This window comes from Cucumis sativus, chromosome 3 (assembly GCF_000004075.3).
Source record: "Cucumis sativus cultivar 9930 chromosome 3, Cucumber_9930_V3, whole genome shotgun sequence".
NCBI lineage: Eukaryota > Viridiplantae > Streptophyta > Magnoliopsida > Cucurbitales > Cucurbitaceae > Cucumis > Cucumis sativus.
The window spans coordinates 38,033,824-38,050,270 of record NC_026657.2 but is presented as its reverse complement, the minus strand read 5'-3'; the positions used below and the strand labels follow the sequence as shown (position 1 = coordinate 38,050,270).

The 16,447-nt window shown below is 31.7% G+C and overlaps 4 protein-coding genes and 1 non-coding gene across 10 annotated transcripts; 2 read left to right on the top strand and 3 right to left on the bottom strand.

The window, feature by feature from the left end:
* Positions 1-2,062: 2,062 nt before the first annotated feature.
* Positions 2,063-6,133, top strand: LOC101204521 (protein TIFY 8). 4 transcript variants are annotated; one of them, XM_011654191.2, is made up of 7 exons: positions 2,064-2,753; positions 3,518-3,669; positions 3,805-4,244; positions 4,562-4,649; positions 5,089-5,275; positions 5,524-5,615; positions 5,703-6,133. In XM_011654191.2, exons 1-6 carry the CDS (start codon positions 2,501-2,503, stop codon positions 5,598-5,600), a joined length of 1,197 nt encoding a protein of 398 aa, XP_011652493.1. In that variant the 5' UTR covers positions 2,064-2,500; the 3' UTR covers positions 5,601-5,615; positions 5,703-6,133. The 4 variants fall into 4 exon arrangements, 3 of the variants coding, with proteins under 3 accessions (XP_011652493.1, XP_011652494.1, XP_004136338.1); XM_004136290.3 differs by having other exon boundaries at positions 2,065-2,753; positions 5,518-5,615; XR_004215451.1 differs by lacking the exon at positions 5,703-6,133 and having other exon boundaries at positions 2,063-2,753; positions 5,089-5,393; positions 5,518-5,637.
* A 2,933-nt stretch (positions 6,134-9,066) lies between these two features.
* LOC101204764 lies at positions 9,067-9,909 on the bottom strand. The gene is made up of 2 exons (XM_004136291.3): positions 9,757-9,909; positions 9,067-9,638 (listed from the first exon to the last, which is right to left on the bottom strand). Exons 1-2 carry the CDS (start codon positions 9,855-9,857, stop codon positions 9,248-9,250), a joined length of 492 nt encoding a protein of 163 aa, XP_004136339.1. The 5' UTR covers positions 9,858-9,909; the 3' UTR covers positions 9,067-9,247.
* Positions 9,910-10,043: 134 nt separating this feature from the next.
* TRNAG-UCC lies at positions 10,044-10,115 on the bottom strand. Its single transcript has one exon. It is a non-coding gene; the product is annotated as a tRNA-Gly (tRNA).
* Positions 10,116-11,439: 1,324 nt separating this feature from the next.
* LOC101205012 (V-type proton ATPase subunit c''2) lies at positions 11,440-13,285 on the top strand. The gene is made up of 4 exons (XM_004136292.3): positions 11,440-11,748; positions 11,885-11,962; positions 12,493-12,663; positions 12,769-13,285. Exons 1-4 carry the CDS (start codon positions 11,636-11,638, stop codon positions 12,938-12,940), a joined length of 534 nt encoding a protein of 177 aa, XP_004136340.1. The 5' UTR covers positions 11,440-11,635; the 3' UTR covers positions 12,941-13,285.
* Positions 13,286-13,649: 364 nt separating this feature from the next.
* On the bottom strand, positions 13,650-16,054 carry LOC101205248 (hypothetical protein). 3 transcript variants are annotated; one of them, XM_031883558.1, is made up of 7 exons: positions 15,731-16,054; positions 15,223-15,285; positions 15,067-15,159; positions 14,898-14,960; positions 14,716-14,811; positions 14,456-14,533; positions 13,650-13,894 (listed from the first exon to the last, which is right to left on the bottom strand). In XM_031883558.1, the coding sequence occupies exons 2-7, from the start codon at positions 15,226-15,228 to the stop codon at positions 13,808-13,810; spliced, it is 423 nt and encodes a 140-aa protein (XP_031739418.1). In that variant the 5' UTR covers positions 15,229-15,285; positions 15,731-16,054; the 3' UTR covers positions 13,650-13,807. The 3 variants fall into 3 exon arrangements, with proteins under 3 accessions (XP_031739418.1, XP_004136341.2, XP_031739417.1); XM_004136293.3 differs by having other exon boundaries at positions 15,243-15,285; positions 15,731-16,050; XM_031883557.1 differs by lacking the exon at positions 13,650-13,894 and adding an exon at positions 13,901-14,060 and having other exon boundaries at positions 15,243-15,285; positions 15,731-16,053.
* Between the last annotated feature and the right edge of the window lie 393 nt (positions 16,055-16,447).

Here is a 16,447-nt window from a genome sequence, read left to right as displayed (position 1 = left end):
AACTCAAGATCTGAATACAAAAAAAAAAAAAATGCTGTTTTTAGAATTTGTAGTATTTATTTAATTAAGTGAATCTAAAATCATAAAATAAAATTTTAATTGATTTTCAATAAAAAGACAAAAGATGGGTTTTTTTCCCCTGAATTGAATTAAAAATTGAAGGAAAAAAGACTTAAAATACAAGAGAAAAAGTGGCATTGACTTTATATTAATTCCTAACTTGAGAAATACACATGAAAAATATCTTCTGTCATTTCATGAGGTCCAAATAGAAATATTCTCTTACTATACAATAAACATAAAAAATAAAGGACAAAAAAGTGATATTCAAAAATAAAATATCTAACATATAATATATATATTTAATGTTATTAAATATTTTTTCCCCAAAGTTAGAGATTGAATATTTCGCTCTCCCAACTTTATAAAAATATATATATTTTTTAGATTGAAATAAAGAATGAAAATTTTTAAATTTAAATGGTTATTGAAAAGAAAATGGAATAGAGATTTTGAAAATATCAATTGTTGATATTTGATATTGATGTCTCATTTATGGATATTTTGGTCCATGCATTTTCTTTCTTTTCTTTTGGTTATTGTATTTCAAATGTTTATTTTCATATCTGCATTTTTTACTTTTGTTCATTTAATTTATGCAATTTTTTTATAAAAAAATATTTTGAAAGAGAGAAAATGAAAAATTATTTTTTTAATTACTAAGTATTGAACAATACGTGCATTTAGTCCATGAGTTTTAAAATATATCACGTTTATAACCATAGATTCACTTATTTGGTTCTTGAGTTTTCGAGATATATCTTTTCCAGTTTTTAGTTTTCTAAAATTCATCAGATACTTTTATACTTTTATTTTAAATAATTATATGAATTTTTAAATTAGAATGATATTTTCTTAAATTCATATCTTCTCTAAATCTTTTTTTTTTTTAAATATCGTATAATAATTTTTAAAAAAACAAAAATACTTCTATCTTTTAAACCTATTTTTTAAAACACGAAAACTATAATTATTCAAACAAAAAAAAATAAATATTCATTTTGAAAATTATCAAAGGGGTCTATTACTATAACATAGGAACTAAAGTTCATTTTCTTATCTTCATGAACTAAACACTCGTATTCATCCAAATTTGAAGACTAAAATGTATTTTTTTAGACTATTTTGATCCATATTTTTAAAACTTCGATACAAAATAACGAAATATGAAAAAAATGTAAATGGAGTAATAAAAATAATGATTTTGACAATAATTATAAATACCAAAATATATGATTTGAAAGTACATGGACTAAGGTGGGAAAAAAGTGAAAATATGTAGACCAAATATATTATTCTAAAAGTACAAAAACCGATAGGAACACAACTAAAAATAGAGATAGGCAAATAATATTTAAACCAAGGTGTTAATTTGAAATATAATAAAGTATAAAGTTAAGCAATTTGTTAATTTAATCCTAGCATAAAAAAGACACCAATTACCCATCATTAATTTGATAGTTTGATTCTATAATTTATACAATATTTAACACTCTTCACGGGCTTGAAATATCAAAAAATATCCAAGAAATGAAAATTAATATTAAACATCATTGTTGCATATCACTCGATTAATATAAAAACTAAGTGAAGACAAATTTAATATAATATCTAACATAGTCCAATCATGCTCGTGTTAACTACAATAGTTTAAAAAAAACATTTTTCGTTTGAATTTTTATTGAAAATTAAGCCGATTTCTATCTCTATCAACCGATTGTATATTTTTAATTAATCTTTTTAGAAAATGATGGATCGATTTGACTGTTAGAAATATATTTTGAAAATTATCTATATGAAATTTAATTACTTTTCCACTTTTCTATTAATTATGCTGTAAGAAATAAATAAATATGAGGCAGATAAATTTGAGAGTAAATATTAAAAAGCAAAACGGAGAAGACAAGCTTGAACATTTTATTTAAGTACACAATGATTATATTTTAATCACAAATAAACCAAATTTAACTAAAAAATTTGCAACTTAAAACCCATAATTTCATTTTTCTCTCCAATGGACTGAAGAAGCTGTCTGTCTCCATCCTTCTAAATCTTTCATCATTCATATTTCTTTCTCCATGTGATTTTGATTTTGATTTTGATGAGCTTCACACCTCTTCAAAATTTCCTTATTCTGCAACAAAATTCGTTTACGATATTACTGAATTTCTCATCATTTAATCAAATAGCCTCACCGGCGCCGGCGTCGGGAAGTTTCTCAAGATGCTTTTTCTGTGCTGTTTATCTCGAGAAAAGAGCCTGATTCTTTCAGTTTCCTCTCTCTTCTGATTCTTTTTACCTTTTTCTTGTTTTTGGTTCTCTGTATGTTTCTTTTCAAAAACCGAGTTTCTTGTCTTTTGTTGTTCTCTACACTCTTGCTCTTTATGCAGAGTGAAATGGATGCTTTCGTAAAGAGGCGTTGCTTGTGGTTCTGTCTCTAATGGCTCGTCAAGGCGCTTATTCCGATGCTGGTTACTGCAGCAATGGTGAGAAGAAGAGTACGAGTCAGGTTCCACAGTTAGGTAATGCGATCTTCCATGATTTTCTTGGCATTAAGACGAAAGATGCTTCCGTACTCTTGGCCGCGAAGACGCCGGATGTAAGCTTCTCAGAGGCATCGACGCCGCCGTCGGCTTTGGCTTCATCCAGTGGTGGCCGTGGACTCATCTCCGCTGCCTCCGATCTTGCGTCTGGTCTGTTTAATTAACATTCACTATCTTCAATTTGCGTTTTTCTAGGTTATTTAGTTTTTATTGCCTTTGTTTAATTGCTTCTCCTTTTGGCCTGAATGACTTCGATTTTTTCTGTTTTCCTTTTGTTTTGATGAATATTCCGATCGTTATCGTCTTCTGATAGTTTCTCGATTCTCATTGAGCGTGATTCTTCATTTTTTGTTACATTTTTTTTATTAGGCAGCTTTTGATTATAAAATATTGATTATTATGTGTGAACTCGTCTTTTCTGTATAAAGTTGACTTCGGTAGTTTTATTCAAATTTTCTTCCTGCAACGTAGAATTTCTGTCTGCAACGCTCTTTCCTTTTGCTCTTTATGTCACTGTAAAGTGTAATGGTTTGTTTTCTTTGAGGTCACCATTGGTTTGAAGCTTTCTGAAAGACCTCTTTTCCATTTGGTTATCTCTTTTAGTTCTGTTTTTTTAAAACTATATGCTATTCTGAAATGGAAACTACACTTATTTTTTCCTAGAATCTTCCTTTCCCTTTGTTAATTTCTTCCTACTCAGGCCAAAAGTCTCATTCAGCTTGTATATCTCTCCTTGAACTGAGTGTTGTGACGTGCATTTCTATTCCTTATTTTGTTTCATCTGTGAAGTTTGAACTGAACTTACTGATGTATATAATTTTGAATCCTTACTGTGGCCTTTTGCTTTATTTTCAAGTGTCATCTCACATCTGTCTGATTTGAAATTTACTCTGTTCTTTCCTCACTTTTGATAGAAAATCAGGTTTGTGATTACCTTGAAGGGGTTCCATTCTATAGTCCAAGGAATGATATATCTGGACCTGAAAACGGTAACCGAATAGCTGGGATTAAACGTGGTAATCCAGATTCTGCTTTCATGGGACCATATAGAAACCAAATTCCTCATGTAAGCCTCTGACTCTCTTGAGAGTCGCATGCAGTGAAGGTTTTGACAGCTTTTAGTTTCTTTAGTCGTACTCACGTGGGAGCGAAAAAGATTTTAATGGATAATTTGATATAAATTTCTTTGATCTTGTATCAGATACTACAAAATGGAGCTGGTGGAGATCGACCAAGATACAACGATAATGAGGTGGTCTACAGTATGCAGCCACCACGAATTGCTTCTTCTTCCCTCACACAACATTCTCTTGGCACTAGATTCAATCCTAGTGTTTCCAAATGGGAGAGACCTATTCCATCAAACATGAGTTCTGCACTAAATTCTTCACTTGGGAGTCAGTTTGTGCCTCGTGTTCATCAAATAGCTTCCAATTCTTCAAGGGAATTTAATGTTGCTCCTTCCAATATTTCTCAATCTGCTGCTGATGAAGGATCTAGAACTGGGATGAAAAACCCTGGACTCTTAAGTAGCTTTAATGCTCGACATGATCAAAGACACTCATCTCAAATGTTGCAAAGTTGTGACAAGCAGAAGACCAAGACCGAAAGTTTAGCATACAAATCTTCTAACCCTTCAAGGTAGATTCCAGACCGCTGATCATTTTGAACAGCTTACATTTTCATTTGTTCTTCAACAATTAAGGTCTCAATTGATTGCCACTTGGTTTTTGAAAACTGTGTTTCTCCCCTGTTTTCATCTTTCTTTAAGTAACCATTTAAATTTTTAGTCAATTTCCAAAACCAAATACATGTTTTTCAATGCAATTCCCCCCGCCCCAAAAATTAATTTGAAATTTTGAAACCATTTGTAAAAAATAGATGACAAAACAAACAGACGTATAGGTGGAGTAGTGAACCGACCTAATAGTGCTGTGTGTTTAAATATATTGTGACAGTCAGCAGGGTCTTGATTCCGACAACAGACAGATGACTATTTTCTACGGCGGTCAAGCTCATGTTTTTGATGATGTCCATCCAAACAAGGTATTTTTTCCTATATGGCAAATGCTTCATTTGAAACCAATCTGGATTTATAAGTATGCGTTATACTATTCTCATTTTTTCTTGGACTTTTGAACTGACAAGCTCCCCATGCATACTTGGTAAAGATTTATCGACTTTGGCTTCTACAAATTTTGTATCAAATGGGCAATTGGAATATAGGTTCCGGCATACTTAATCGAGACTTAGCTATGCTAAAGTTTTGAGTCAAATGAGTAAATGGCAACATACATGAGTAAAGTGCCATCTAATTACAAGTCAAGAAATGTATAAAATTTGTTCCACATCTTTCGTTTCCTAGTTCATATTTGTTAGCAACTGACCACGTTTTAGAAGGAAGAATCATGTTTGCATGTTTAATCTCTTTTATTGTTAATTAATTATCCATTAATCTCAGCACTTGTTGCCGAATATTTTTCAGGCTGATATTATAATGGCCTTAGCTGGATCAAATGGGGGCTCTTGGTCAACAAATTTAGCACCTAAATTAAATATAACTAGGATACCTAGTGAGCAAGAATCAGCTAAAGATTATCATGGAAAGTTATATCATAGTTTGATATCCACCAGTCGAGGTGTTGGCGATACTCCGATCTCGACACAAGCAGGTGATTCTAACTTAAAAAGAAGATCGGATTACCTGAGTATGATTATTAACAACAAAATATATTAGTATATGCGATCATGGATTCTTACAGCTATCTATCAGGTTTTCAAGACTCAATAGTAAGATTTTACTTTGTTAGAAAGTTGATTGCGAGTTTGCTGATGCAATCTTTTTCATTTAGGTTCATTTTAATGGCTTTTATACCCAATAAATTACAAACCAAAACCAACATTCTGGCTGTAGCTGTAGGTGATCATCCACGCAGCGTTGCAGCGGAAGAGACCCAAAAAGCTGTTCGTGCAGCAGATCTCAATGCTGAACAGTAAAAAGAAAGCTAAATCGTAAGATTACTGTTAGATCCAATCTTATTGCCATTTTCGTCTATCAGTTTCTTGTTTCTCCAAATAACAGTGAATTGCTTTGTTAAGGCGACGACAACGGCTTTCTTTCCATCCCCATCCCGCCCTCGCCATTCTCGTCGTAGCAAGAGGTAATTAGCCAAAACTCAAGGGTGAAGAGATTTATAATAGAAAGTATTGTTGTTAAGTCCAGTTTTCATGAGCATTGTCGTTATTTATATTTTTAGCAAATACAAAAACAGTCAATTGCTTGCTTAAGGGGATGGGGTTCGCTAATATTTGTTTGATGCATAAAAGAAGTTGGTTGCCTTCAAAGCTTGCTATCAAAATTTCCATATTATCTTATTGTGAAGAGTAGTGGAAAATTAGGTTATACTTCTTTTTGCCCCTAATAAGATGTAATGTCATATCATATCATGGGTAGACTCTTTTTTTCAAGGCTATTTTGGTTATTTTGATTTTGAGATTAAAATGGGAGTGCTAATGCTTCCATTATGCCACTTTGGTAAATGGGTACTTTGGGTTTTTTTTTCTTGCTTTTTCCCATTTAAAAATTTCAATTCCTTCCTGCATTCATTTGATTTTTTTTTTCTTTTTAACTTTATAAATCCTAAACCATTCATTAGTTATAATTGATTTTTCTACTAAAACCGCCACTATATATTAACTATAGTGGGTTTAGTAAAAAAGTTCAAGCCGACCTTGATAGTCGAAAGATAAAAGGCGGTAGTTGGTTTTGGGTTGCTAGTAGGTTGTGTTGGTTTAGCTCTTTGATTTTTTTAAGAAAAATTATGATTTGAAATTTTTTCAAACCGACATTAGTCAACCCTTCTCATTCTCCTACCAACCGACTTTGGTTCGGTCAATTGGCTCAATATATCGTAGTTATAAGTTTTTTTAAAAAGAAAATTATCAATAACTCAAGAGTTAAAAATATACAAAATTTAAGAGAGAAATAAACAAAAATAAAGTTGTACCAAACTCGACCTAAATTACACATACATGGATTTTTATTAATATTTTAATTTTAGTACCGCCTCTATTTATCGGGTTGAAAGTGTAAAATATTTTTTAATTGTGTTTATATCCACATATCTCTTGGTCATGTGGAGCTTTTGATCTTCAACACATGTTGATGGTATATGTATATATCACATCATCCTCATGTGTACTTACATTACTTACATGAAAATGTAAGATGGTGATATGGTGATATGGTGTGTTCGTGTAAATTAGAAAATTCCAACTGTTCTCTTCAACCATTTAGAACTAACGAAAGTTCTGATGATATCTCAATGTTTTCATCTAAAACAAATTAGGAATTTGAGAGACGGGGGAAAAGGTTGTTGTGTGATTTGAGATGGAGAGTCCATTTCTTTATTCCACTTTGTCATCCCTAATCAATTAGTACTTAATTTTTTAAGAAATTGTTAAGCCTACGTTAACATTGACAATCCAATTAGGTTAGGATATAGTAGTTGAGTTTATCTTACTCTATAAGTTATCAATCATATGCATATTTATAAACTATATATAAGGGTTTCAAAAAAGTAATCTGATTCCATCCATATAGTTTGGATTGAGTTATTAACTCGTTGGAGTTAGATTGGGTTTAAAAACATGAAAATCTTATAAGTTGAGTGTTTATTATATTATATATTCATGTTTTTTTTAACAATAATAAATTTAATTTGAAAATATTAAACATTCAAATATTTTATTTGAAAACCAATAAAGTATTTTATATAAACAAATAAGTTCTTTCAGCAAAATGACGCATAATTGTATAGAAAATTTGATAATTTTTCTTATATTGGATCATTTTGCTAATAAACTAACAAACTAAAATTCTAAAACCTTGTTATTTGTGAATATCAAAAGTTCTAATTCTTTTTTAATATATAATTGATCCTTCTTAGTAAAATTAGTGGATAAATATATATTTTTTAAAATATTGAGACTAGCTTCTATCAAATATTTATAAAATGAGTAAATGGGTATATGAGTTTTTCAATGTGAGCAAATTACAAAAACTGCATAAAGTATAGTGGTTGATGTGATCATGCTCTCGAATTTTAAAGTATAACTAACATATCCAGTAATTTTGTTGTTTTCATTAGTACTTCAATACCTTTGAATGATTTATTGTCTATGAATATATGCTTCAACTAAGAAATTTTGATTGTAGTAATTGATTGTCTATATATTCAAGTTAACATTTACATTATGTTTTTTTTTTTTACCAAAATATAATTATTATTCAATGAATTTCTAAAAAAAGTGTGATATAAGATTGTTGTTTACATAGTAGTATTTTGTATATCAAGTTAATATTTCAATATAGAGTTTATAATTTCGTACATTTTGTTACTCAAATAGCATAGTCGAACAAATTTATCCACTAGTTTCATTTAGAAGGACTAATAATATATTAAAAGAATTAGAACTTTTGATATCTCTAGTTAGTTATGCAACCAAATTTACTTTATTCTATCCCATTGTGTCTATATTTTAAAATGTGAAATTTTCAAAATAAAAAGAAACAAAACAACAAACAAACTATTTATACAAAAATTAAGTGTAATAGATTTTGTCTTTCAAGGATATTAGAGCATGAAATAAGTTATTATAATATGTAGTTATTATAGTTGACGAGTTATTATACTATGTTTTTTGGTACAAATTCTTATAATTTAGGTTATTATAATCAAAGTTTGGAGAAATGGAAAATAATGAAATGATAGAGTAAGAAACAGTGACATATAGGAGAAATGAAGGATGAGGAATAAGAGAAGAGGAACGTGAAATAGTAAAAGGAGGGAGTGAAATAAGAGAAAAAGTATAATAATCCTAATCATAATTATGATAATTATTTAAACCCACTCCATGTTATCTATTTTGGAATGGAATTAAAATTTTGCTATCAATTGTAAATAGTTTGTCAAATCTTCTATTTTTAAAAAATTTTCTGACTAAACTAAATAACAACCTATGAAAATAAAGTTGGTATGTTTTAATTTAAAAAAACTAAAAATCAAACCCGTCTTAAATTTAAAATTTTTTTTGTATATAAACTTATACAAAACAAAATGAAATTGTGTTTAAATATATACATGTATATGTGTGTGTATTTTAGGCAATAAAAATTGGTTTATGGTTAATTTAACATACATACATACCTATATTACATATATACATACATATACAAAGAAACATATATACACATATAAATAAACATTTGGGCAGTCTTGACCGGACGAGCAATGACTTACCTTCCATCTGCCCGTACTGAATTGAAGAATTTATAAGTAAAGAGTGGAGCACTCCTTCCAATTTATAAGTATTTTCATACCAAAACGCTATTAACTTCCATAATTGGGCCACTATAGTGGAGAAAAGCGGCCCAATAATACATTATTGGGCCGTTTATGGCAAAGCGGAATTGGTTTGAAGTTTAATTAATTAATATGTAACGTACTGCATCATGTACTACAACAACGCCGATCTGTACTTGGATTTCATTGATACAACAACCGAAACAAGCAATATTAACAATATACCCAGTCATGTGATTGATTGATCAAACGACTTTCTAAGTAAAATCCATACAAATTTTACAAAGAGAAACAGTAATTATCAGAGCTAATTTCAGAAGCACTTACTTGAATTCCCGGAGGAGCGTTCTTCTTCACATCTATGAATTCATTATATGCAATTCCTTCCCACTTCCGACGCTGTGACGCCCTCGGGAGGTTCTCCGGCACAATGATCTCCAACGAATTCGCTCGCCATGGAGCGCATTTTCTGATCTTATCGCTCCATCTCGATATCTTCTTCATACGCCTGATCCGTGAGTAATAATCCACAAGTACTTGCGGCGGCGATTCCACAGCAAGAGATTCACTAGCAATGAAGACGTCGCTGATTTCGATTGCGAAAATCAAACTCGCTAAACCTAAAGCGCATACGCTTCGACGACTTCTCCATGATCGTTCATCTTCTTTCCTGAAGTCAATCGAGAAATTGAAAGATGAAAAAAACAGTTGCGAAACAGATATCGGTTTTATTCGTTATATATAGAATCGGAAGAGAGAGATTGAGTGGTGATTTGATGAAGACTTACAGAGATAATTTAGACGATTTTGTAGAGTGGAAGGAATTGGAATGGGGAGCTTGAGGAAGGAGAAGAAGTGAAGAAGATGAGCAGTTGATTCTTAAAGCCATTGCCTCCGTTTCTTAATTTGATACACAAAACAAGTGGAAAAGCCGAAGGGATGATTTGTTGTAATTGTATTATGTATATAATATAGGGATGGCCGTTAGAGGAAACGTTAGAGATAACGTGACGGTGGACGGAAGAATTTAACACGTGTGGTGGATTAGACAGAATTATAAAAGATTTAAAAAAAATGCGTTTGCCGGGAGTCGAACCCGGGTCTATTGCTTGGAAGGCAATTATCCTAACCGTTGGACTACAAACGCTAGACGAAGGAAAATCACTATAGATTTTAATTATACAATTCATTTTTATTTCCCATGTAGTTATCATATTTTCTATATATATATTTTAGGTAACTATTTTAATTTTAATTTTTTTTGGTACTTTTAGGTATTGTTTAGGGTTAATCGATAATATTATTGGAGTCATTTTTGTGTAAATAGTTTTTTTAAATCTAAGGATAAAAATAGATTTTTATTCCTAAAAAAGATTGTTAAATAAATGAATTTCTTAGATAGACTTTTTCTTCTTAGGTTGTTTTTTTCTAATGTACTGTAATATAGTCGGAATGAGAAATTTAAAATCAAGATATTTTATCATTGAATAAATACAAGTGTCAGTTGAATTCAACTACTCGTGTTGCTTTTTTAAGTTAGTTTTAGGTGTTTAGGGATAGGGGTGGAGACGTCGAGTTGTGAACTCCCACTTTATTTTGTTCACATATACACGGGCACTAATTTTACGTTTTATTGCATTTTCTTAAAAGAAATATACCTTTTTGTCTCTATTGTTTTGATTATGATTTCTATTTAGTTTGTGAATTTCAAAATGTTACATATCTAGTCCTTTGAATTTTAAGTTTGATTTTAATTTAGTAGTTAGGTTATAAATGTTTTAATTTTAATATTAGAGTTTTGTTTCATTTCACTAATGGAGTGTGGATATTTATACTTTTAACCTTAATTTTCACTAAATATTTACTTTATCAAATTCAATGGTAAATGTATCTTAGTAAATTTAAAATAACTAAGCAAATTGAAACTATTTACAAAAAATAGTAAAATATTTAAAAGTGCGGTAGAGGTAAATAAATTTTGTTATATTTTGTAAATAGTTTTCACAAACGTACCTTAAATAAATTTCAATCTTTTTCCCCACCTTTAAAATTAAATTTAAAACTTTACTTCCTAATTAGTTTAAATTCATTAATAAGCACTCAAATAGTTTAAAAAGAGTATTTGAAGAAGAATTGAAGTTCAAAATGTTAAAACTTCAAATTTAGGAGCCAAATTGAAAAAAAATAAAACTAAAATCTCAAGCATAAAAGATAAAACATTTCGATAGTTTAAGAGAAATTGTAATTAATGACCATTTTATAAATAATAATTAAGAATGTATCAAAATAGAATTCGAGAAATTTTGTTATATTTATAAATTTTAAAAAATATGTGTTATATAATTAATTATTTTGAATTAAATCCGCGCTAGGAACAAAAACTAAAATGGTGAGCAAGAGAAACTCCGTATTCTCCATACAACAATTCTTCCACCTCCATAAAGAATTATACTGTGAACTATTACTAAACTATGCTCTGTTTTCTTTACCCTTTATTCAAGATTCCAACGAGAGAGATAAAAAGGTATTGTTTTTTAAAACACGAACCTAACCCCACAACCAAGAACGAATCACGAATCACGTCGTCTTCCGAATCACAAACCCAAAGATGAAACCACAAAATTCCCTTCCCACCACCACCTTCACCAGAAGCAACTTATCTCAACAATGGCGGCATCTCTAAGCTCTTGGTCCCACGCCCTCGTCAGAATTTCCCCTTACACCTTCTCTGCCGTCGGCATTGCCATTTCCATCGGCGTTTCTGTCCTCGGAGCCGCCTGGTATTCTCTTTTTCAACCTCCTTATTTTGTTTCTTCTATTTATAGCCTTACTCTCTCTCTCTCTCTCTCTCTTCAACTTCTTCGCATTCATGCGCTTTCATATCTCTAATTCTGGATTGTTGTTATGTTATCTCAGGGGAATCTACATAACCGGAAGTAGTCTGATCGGTGCTGCAATCAAAGCTCCGCGTATTACCTCCAAGAATTTAATTAGGTAACAAATCTCAATCCCGAGTTTATGTTTCCTTATTGGATGTACGTGGAGTTTGATGGAGTTTAAACTAATTCTAATTGCTGAGTTCTGATTTCACTCTTCGTAGTGTTGTTTTTTGACTTGTTCCGAGAAGATTGATCAACTGAAAATGGGAGGAAACTTTCTGTTGCTTTATGGTGCCTCATTGCTTGAGATTATACTCATGCTTTTGAATCTCAAATTTATTTTCCATGGTTGGGCTTTGTTATGATATTATCATTTGTTGATTCGAGCGGTGCTTTTCACAATGATTGCTACTTTTCAACCCGTGCAATATGTTAAATGTCTTTGCTATCTATAGTGTTGACAAGAAACAAGTAACAAGTATCTAGAGGTGGTTTAGAATGTCGTCAAGATTGAAGTGTCTTTCTGCTCGTCAATCACTAGACCTTTTTGTAACTATGGTATTGGTCTTGTTTGATGATTTGAGTCTTTTGTAATTAATATGAAGTTTTGACTGTCCTAATGAATGATTCTTTTCTCTCTTTCAGTGTAATTTTCTGTGAAGCTGTGGCTATATATGGTGTCATTGTGGCCATCATTTTACAAACAAAACTGGAGAGTGTGCCAGCATCTCAAATTTATACTCCTGAGTCTCTAACAGCAGGATATTCAATCTTTGCATCTGGGATTATTGTCGGCTTTTCTAACTTGTTCTGCGGGTTTGATTCTTCATCTTTAAACCTTTCCTTTTCTTTAGTAGAATGGAAGAAGAAAAATCCATCAACTGAAATTTTTTAACTGGGAGATACGTTTTGTTTGTAAAGGTTATGTGTAGGGATTATTGGAAGCAGTTGTGCATTGTCTGATGCCCAAAACTCATCTCTTTTTGTAAAGATTCTTGTGATCGAGATCTTCGGAAGTGCACTCGGATTATTTGGTGTAATTGTAGGAATAATCATGTCTGCTCAAGCTACATGGCCAGCAAAACCAATTTAATTTTGCCAATTGCATCTGAACTTGAGGATTTGTGGTTCACTTTCTAAAGAGTTATAGAGAGTTATTGTCTTTGTTTTTTTTCCAATAGACTGTTATACGTAAAAGCTTGGTTGTGATAAACCATGTAAAACCTTGAAAAGTGTTTGGTGTCTTTTTTGGTCTCGACTCTCTAGGATGCCTAATGGTAATGGCGGCTTGGCATTCATGTATATGTAAAAGCAGTGGAAATTTGAACTGCTAGAATAATATCAATATACTTGGTGAAGGCTTATTTCCTTTACACAGAAAACGTGATCGTGTGAGTCTAATTCAATAGTAATAAATTGTTATGTATTTTTTTTTTCATTGAAGTTAGATGGTTAACTCTCTATACAGATTGTTGTACTAAAATAATGAGATTGGCAAACAGAGCATGTTAGTTTTAGTATCCCGTGGTTAATATACTTGTATTAAGGGGTGCTTAAAAAACTGAATTACTATATATCTATTCGACCTAGTGTGTTAAGAATTTTTCCACTTCAACTACGTTCTTTTTTTTTATTATGCAATACTTTCATATATAGTGTGCCTTCAAAACAAATCCCAAGCCCAACTTCTTTTCCCCTCGTGCCTCAAGAAGATTATTGTACCTTGAACCTTGAGACTCAACCGCCGCTCAAGTCAACACACAACGGATCCCAATCTCGTGCACTCAAAATCGATAGAGATGTTAAAATGAAGCCATGAAAAAAATATATACAAATTCTATAGAATCGTACAAGAGTTCCCAACAACAAAGACGTATGATATACATTTCAGATATACAAGGAACAATACCGTGCTAAGGTTGCTAACCAGCCAACCAATTGTGGCACCACGTCCTTTTCCTTAATAAGCTAAGCCTCCACTAAATGCATCCCCATCGTTTAGTAAACTCTCTGTAAGCCAATACCCATCCCACGAGCCCCCAACCCTCTGCAAATCAACGCCAAAATTCCTTTCATTATTCAAGGCTGTGTATTCATATTTCTACAAGTACTCTCAACTTAAACAATGTCATTTAGCATGTATGTGGCACGTCGTGTCCTTGCCGGGTGACTGTAGGCCTCTTTTCAACAATATTCATATGTACAATTTGATACTGTAGGTGTCCGGTGAGAATAGTTAGGGTACTTGGACTTGACCAAACACTCACGAATATCAATATATGTATTATATGTAGCATGCAGGATGCAATGATGTAGATAGACATATAATAGTTTCAACCTGTACATGTAATAGTCACGGCTGATCCCCGAAAGAAACAATAGTTATATAATGGCAGCTAATTGAAGTCCAAGAAAGCATGTTCGGTTGGGAATGGAAGACAATATCAGGTTCAAATTCTCCAAAGATGTTCTTTGATGAGAGAACAATTAAAAACTTAATAATCGTAAGAATTCCTTTATTATAAAGTTTAGTGAAATAAGAATTTGTGTGCAGAACTACTAACGATCAATCCCAAGTCCCAACCAATTAAAAGTGGCATTGCCTAACCTGAACCATGGTGAATTGAAATATTTCTTCTTCCTTGGGGCGACAACCTCGTATCCATACCCGCTGCTTGAATCGGTTCTGTTTCAGAGTTTGTAAATCGGCACAATATTATTCCACAGAAATAAATTTACAGGCAAAGAAAGTATAAAAAAGAAAGAAAGAAAGAAAGAAAGAAAGAAAGAAGCTGAATAGAGCTGAACTTAAGCATGTCTGATAATAAATATATGAATCAATCAAGTCCAATATGGAGCATGATTTACCTCCTCTACAAACAAACTGCTCAAGATCTTTCTCTCTTTATGGCCTAACAATACACGATAAGTTGAATGGTGGAATACTCGTCTAAATCTTTCAAACTGCACTGTCAAAAATGTAGCAAATCATGAAAACACCGAGCAGATACAGTATTGCACGTATAAATTGCTGAAGTTTCAAATGATACCTGTCCCAAATCAAAGAAGGGACCAAAATATGTTGACCTTCGAAGAGGATCGAACCCTGCAAACTGTGATTTGTTGAGATATGTTTAATTTACGGACCACCATGTCAATAAACAAGTATTCAATATGAAAGAAAAACAAAAAAAACAAAAAATCTTCATAATTCACTACCTGGTACATGACTTCAATTCCATAATCTTGGTGGGGACGATCATTGTATCTCAGAGCATCTAGCTGGTGTTGAATAGCTTCTTCTGCAGTGAACTATATAGATAGTTTCAAGATGAAGATCTTGACAGAGAAAAAACTACAAAATCTAGTACTAACTTGCATAGTTGAACAGTTACATGTAGTCTTGGACCTATAGGATCCTTCTTGTGTGCATCGTGCCTGCAGAAGAGTATGAGTGGAGATATTTAGTTTTCATGAAACTTTTTGGCCCGAGGAAGAATGGAGAAACTAAAGCAGGAATCTGAATTCCATCACCAGGTAAAATTATTAACTCGTCACGAACAATCCTATGAAGAAAAAATTTAGTTTCTGTGCGAAGATTTATGCCTATATACGTTAACGTCGCTGAATGAGACATAAAGAAGAAATTTGTCGCATTAACCAAACGGGGAAGCCTGATTGATCAAAACCAAACACAATCGTCATCTTTCTCGATAAAAGCACGAGTTGGTCGAAAATTCAGGCATGTGGATACACAATCGAATAATAACATAATCATCATCATCTTCCTATTTCTCTCGAGATCAAACTCTGCTATACAAAACTGCGACGCCAAAACTCGAGAAATGAAAATGAATCAGAGAAAAGAGAAATTTATGCGCACCAGTCAGCAGGAAGAAAATCGGGAACTTCTGCAGAAGCTCTGAAGCGAGAATTCATGGAAACAATCAGAGGTTTATTGACAGAACTCGTGAATTTGCGGTTGGTAATCAAAGACATAGATGAAGGAGCCGCGGATAAGGACGAACAACATGACATCCTCTTCCACCCGAGGAGAATCTTACCCTACAGAACCTACTACTTCTTCTTCTTCTTCTTCTTCCGCTTCTGATGAAATCGATGATTGACGATTGATTAGCGTTTCGGAAGTGAAGCGTCGATTTGATCTGTTCTTGTTCAGTTACCATTTTATTTGGATTTGTGTCAAATTACCACTTTAGTCCGTTGAATTTGATCCAAAATGTTATCAATTAATTTTCTTTTCTTTATATATATTTTCGTATTCTTTTAAAAAATATCAAAATATTAAAACTATTTACGTAATATAACCAAATTTAAATTTATTAAACTCTGTCTTAAATTTATTTTGTCTTATTGTTTATAACTATTTATCTTTTTTAGCTTTAATTATATATAAATGTTAATATTCGGATAAAATATTATGAGTTATATGTAATTAATTAAAACTGATTCAAAATTATGTTTATATCTATGTACACTTTTTTTAATTTTAAAACTTTTACAATTTTGTATTTGATATTTGTTTTAAATTTTATAAACTCCATTAATGTATTGAAATATAAAAATATTCGTATCATTC

What these genes read in the sequence shown, in the direction of transcription:
- LOC101204521 (XM_004136290.3), top strand. Translation starts at nt 2,501, where the DNA reads ATGGCTCGTCAAGGCGCTTATTCCGATGCTGGTTACTGCAGCAATGGT. An exon ending in AAATCTTCTAACCCTTCAAG is followed by an intron (nt 4,245 to 4,561) that starts GTAGATTCCAGA and finishes ATATTGTGACAG; the next exon opens with TCAGCAGGGTCTTGATTCCG. An exon ending in ATGATGTCCATCCAAACAAG is followed by an intron (nt 4,650 to 5,088) that starts GTATTTTTTCCT and finishes AATATTTTTCAG; the next exon opens with GCTGATATTATAATGGCCTT.
- LOC101204764 (XM_004136291.3), bottom strand. Translation starts at nt 9,857, where the DNA reads ATGGCTTTAAGAATCAACTGCTCATCTTCTTCACTTCTTCTCCTTCCT. An exon ending in AAATCGTCTAAATTATCTCT is followed by an intron (nt 9,639 to 9,756) that starts GTAAGTCTTCAT and finishes GATTGACTTCAG; the next exon opens with GAAAGAAGATGAACGATCAT.
- LOC101205012 (XM_004136292.3), top strand. Translation starts at nt 11,636, where the DNA reads ATGGCGGCATCTCTAAGCTCTTGGTCCCACGCCCTCGTCAGAATTTCC. An exon ending in TCTGTCCTCGGAGCCGCCTG is followed by an intron (nt 11,749 to 11,884) that starts GTATTCTCTTTT and finishes ATGTTATCTCAG; the next exon opens with GGGAATCTACATAACCGGAA. An exon ending in ACCTCCAAGAATTTAATTAG is followed by an intron (nt 11,963 to 12,492) that starts GTAACAAATCTC and finishes TCTCTCTTTCAG; the next exon opens with TGTAATTTTCTGTGAAGCTG.
- LOC101205248 (XM_004136293.3), bottom strand. Translation starts at nt 15,885, where the DNA reads ATGTCATGTTGTTCGTCCTTATCCGCGGCTCCTTCATCTATGTCTTTG. An exon ending in GATTTTCTTCCTGCTGACTG is followed by an intron (nt 15,286 to 15,730) that starts GTGCGCATAAAT and finishes ACTCTTCTGCAG; the next exon opens with GCACGATGCACACAAGAAGG. An exon ending in TTCAATTCACCATGGTTCAG is followed by an intron (nt 13,895 to 14,455) that starts GTTAGGCAATGC and finishes GTTGATTTGCAG; the next exon opens with AGGGTTGGGGGCTCGTGGGA.